Source organism: Papaver somniferum, chromosome 8 (genome assembly GCF_003573695.1).
Source record: "Papaver somniferum cultivar HN1 chromosome 8, ASM357369v1, whole genome shotgun sequence".
Taxonomy (NCBI): domain Eukaryota; kingdom Viridiplantae; phylum Streptophyta; class Magnoliopsida; order Ranunculales; family Papaveraceae; genus Papaver; species Papaver somniferum.
The window spans coordinates 172,277,458-172,280,162 of NC_039365.1; the positions used below are offsets into that span (position 1 = coordinate 172,277,458).

The 2,705-nt window shown below is 36.2% G+C and overlaps 1 protein-coding gene across 1 annotated transcript; it reads left to right on the forward strand.

The window, feature by feature from the left end:
• Nucleotides 1-322: 322 nt before the first annotated feature.
• Nucleotides 323-2,501, forward strand: LOC113306908 (WAT1-related protein At3g30340-like). Its single transcript, XM_026555824.1, has 6 exons — nucleotides 323-666; nucleotides 770-832; nucleotides 920-1,036; nucleotides 1,134-1,563; nucleotides 1,677-1,828; nucleotides 1,929-2,501. Exons 1-6 carry the CDS (start codon nucleotides 473-475, stop codon nucleotides 2,077-2,079), a joined length of 1,107 nt encoding a protein of 368 aa, XP_026411609.1. The 5' UTR covers nucleotides 323-472; the 3' UTR covers nucleotides 2,080-2,501.
• The last annotated feature ends 204 nt before the right edge of the window (nucleotides 2,502-2,705 follow it).

Below are 2,705 nucleotides of genomic sequence, written 5' to 3' on the forward strand. Positions count from 1 at the left end.
CACTGTTCAGTGCGTCTGGACCCTTTTAGAAGCTCTAATTTCTAGTGGATTATCGATTCCTTTGAGCTTTTTCTTTACATTGTCTTTGAATATCATTTTTTCCTTTTAGTACGAGGACTAATTCATTTTAATTAAATTCGCGTCTTTTGTTAATAACTTTTGACCCATCGCCTCCCCTTTTTTTATTCTGCAATAGTTTTTTCGAAAACGATTCCACCTTCTTAAAAATAGAAAAAAGGAAGGAATTATTTTAAAAAAATGAATAGCAAAGTAGTTAATTAATTAAATGGTTTACGATGCTCAACTGATTTTAAAAGTTAATGTTCTTGCATTTTATGTGCACTTGCTCTACAGAACTCATCATCGCCATTAAAATAGACTACAAATAGGTAGCTCATTTTGTTGAGTTAAGTCAGCTCCAACAGGTTCATAAACGAAGAGAAAATTTAGAGCAGCTAGTTAAGAGGTTGTGATGGGTGAGATGATGAAGTGGCTGAATGAATGGCATCCAGCTTTTCTTATGGTAGCCATTAATTTTGCTTTAGCAATTGTAAATATATTGCACAAGAAAGTTATTGATGGCGGAATGGATCATCTCACTCTTATTACATATCGACTGTATATTTCGGTACTTGTCTTAGCTCCCATGGCTTATTTCCTGGAGAGGTACGCTCACGCTTTGCCATGGATGATTCATCTTGATTTAATAACGTTTCTCTTGCTATACATATGAAGATCGTTTGATGGTATATAAATGATTTGCTTGCAGGAGGACTAGGCCTAAAATGACATTTCGAGTACTATGTCTCTTATTCGTAAGCGCCATATTAGGGTACGTATGTAACTGCTAAACAAATCTTTAATACTTAGCAGAGAATTTTTGTACCTCCGTATAACGTTATGTTTTTGGTATATATAGGTTGACACTTACATCATACCTTTTCCTTGTTGGTCTTCAAAATACAACGGCAACATTTATCTGCGCCTTCGTCAACATGGTGCCCGTCATCACATTTCTAATGGCGTTACCTTTTGGGTACCTGAGCAGATTCATTTCTAGTGTTCAGTATTTGTTTTAACGAACTAAGCAAAGCAGTAATACTAAAACCCTTCTATTCTTGTTCAAAATTCAGGCTAGAAACTGTGAATATGAGAAGTATGAGTGGTAACGCGAAGGTTTTAGGTACAGTTGTAACTGTATGCGGCGCAATGGTACTGACCCTTTACAAAGGAGTGCAGTTAACAAACTTTTCTGATTCAGGAGAAACAACGTCAATTCATCACAGTACAATTAATCACATAAATTGGTTGTATCCAAACAACAGAACTGAACGTTGGACGATTGGAACAATAGCTCTGGTTGTTGGTACACTATTATGGTCTTCGTGGTTTCTTGTTCAAGCCAAGATAAGTAAAATCTACCCTTGTCAGTACTCTAGTACTACTATTACGTGTTTCTTGGGTGCCATTCAGTCAACTCTTTTCAGCCTAGCTACAAACCGTCAAGATTTTTCTCCATGGGTTCTTAAAGGAAAACTTCAGATCTTAACTGTCTTATACTCGGTAAGTATGCATGTTCCCACACTGTATTTTTATTTAAGAATATCTTTTCAACCGCAGTTGAATCCATTCCATTGTCTATATATCATGTCTAAAATGCTTCATTTGGTGGGCAGGGGATTGTAGGGTCAGGTTTGAGCTTTGTGGGTATGTCATATTGTGTAAAGAAAAGAGGTCCTGTTTTCACTGCGACATTTAGTCCTCTAATTCAAATCGTAGTAGCCACGATTGGTTTTTCGATACTGGATGAACCACTTCATCTTGGAAGGTAGGGAAATTCTTTTGCACATAGCATAGTACTATTTGGAAAATTCTATGTTGATGACAATTTAATACTTTGAATTTTTGTTCGGAACCGAATTGTGTAGTGTGCTGGGATCGATTCTCATTATTGTTGGTTTATATATACTTCTATGGGGTAAGAATAAAGAAGCAAATGCTCGAGCAACCAAACAAATTGAAGACGTCAAAGCTCACGACGAGGAAGATCAAGTGATAGCTAAGGTGTATCAAACATAGCTTGTGCCAAAGGGCAGACCTCATATATTGTGTCTACTGTTGTGTTTTTATCCACTTTAACTACACCAAACTGAAAAGGGGGACTTCTTGCCAACTTCTAAGATCTAGCTAACATGATCGTTGAACAATGGTGGTTAATAGCTTATATCCTGTTCGGAACCGGATGGTGCTATGTGTTTAACATGCGCTACATGTATAGTTTTCACTTTATTCATAAGTCATTAAGATAGCTAAAGGGGGACTGAACTAACCAAAAAAGGAAAATTCAAGATTTGAGTTGGTCTCTTCACAATACTTGGTTCTTGTTAATTAGTCGTTAAAATGTACCACTTCATTAGTTTCATGCCTACCTCAGTTTGTTACAGTATAGATTAGGAGTTCTCAACAAGTATAAATACTCTTCGTAATCTATTTGTTTCCGAAAAACCAAAAATAAAGAAAGAAAAAGCATAAATTGGTTGATGAAGGAGGCTTTTGCTACTTTCACTTGGTTTCACCTCTTCTTATTTGTCGTTCTCTAAGCTCTCATGGAACTATAATTTTAAGACGTTGGAGAAAATTAAAGGAATGAGTTACTCAGCTAGGCCTTAGACCTAAGATAACTATTGGGTGAAGGTAAGATATGT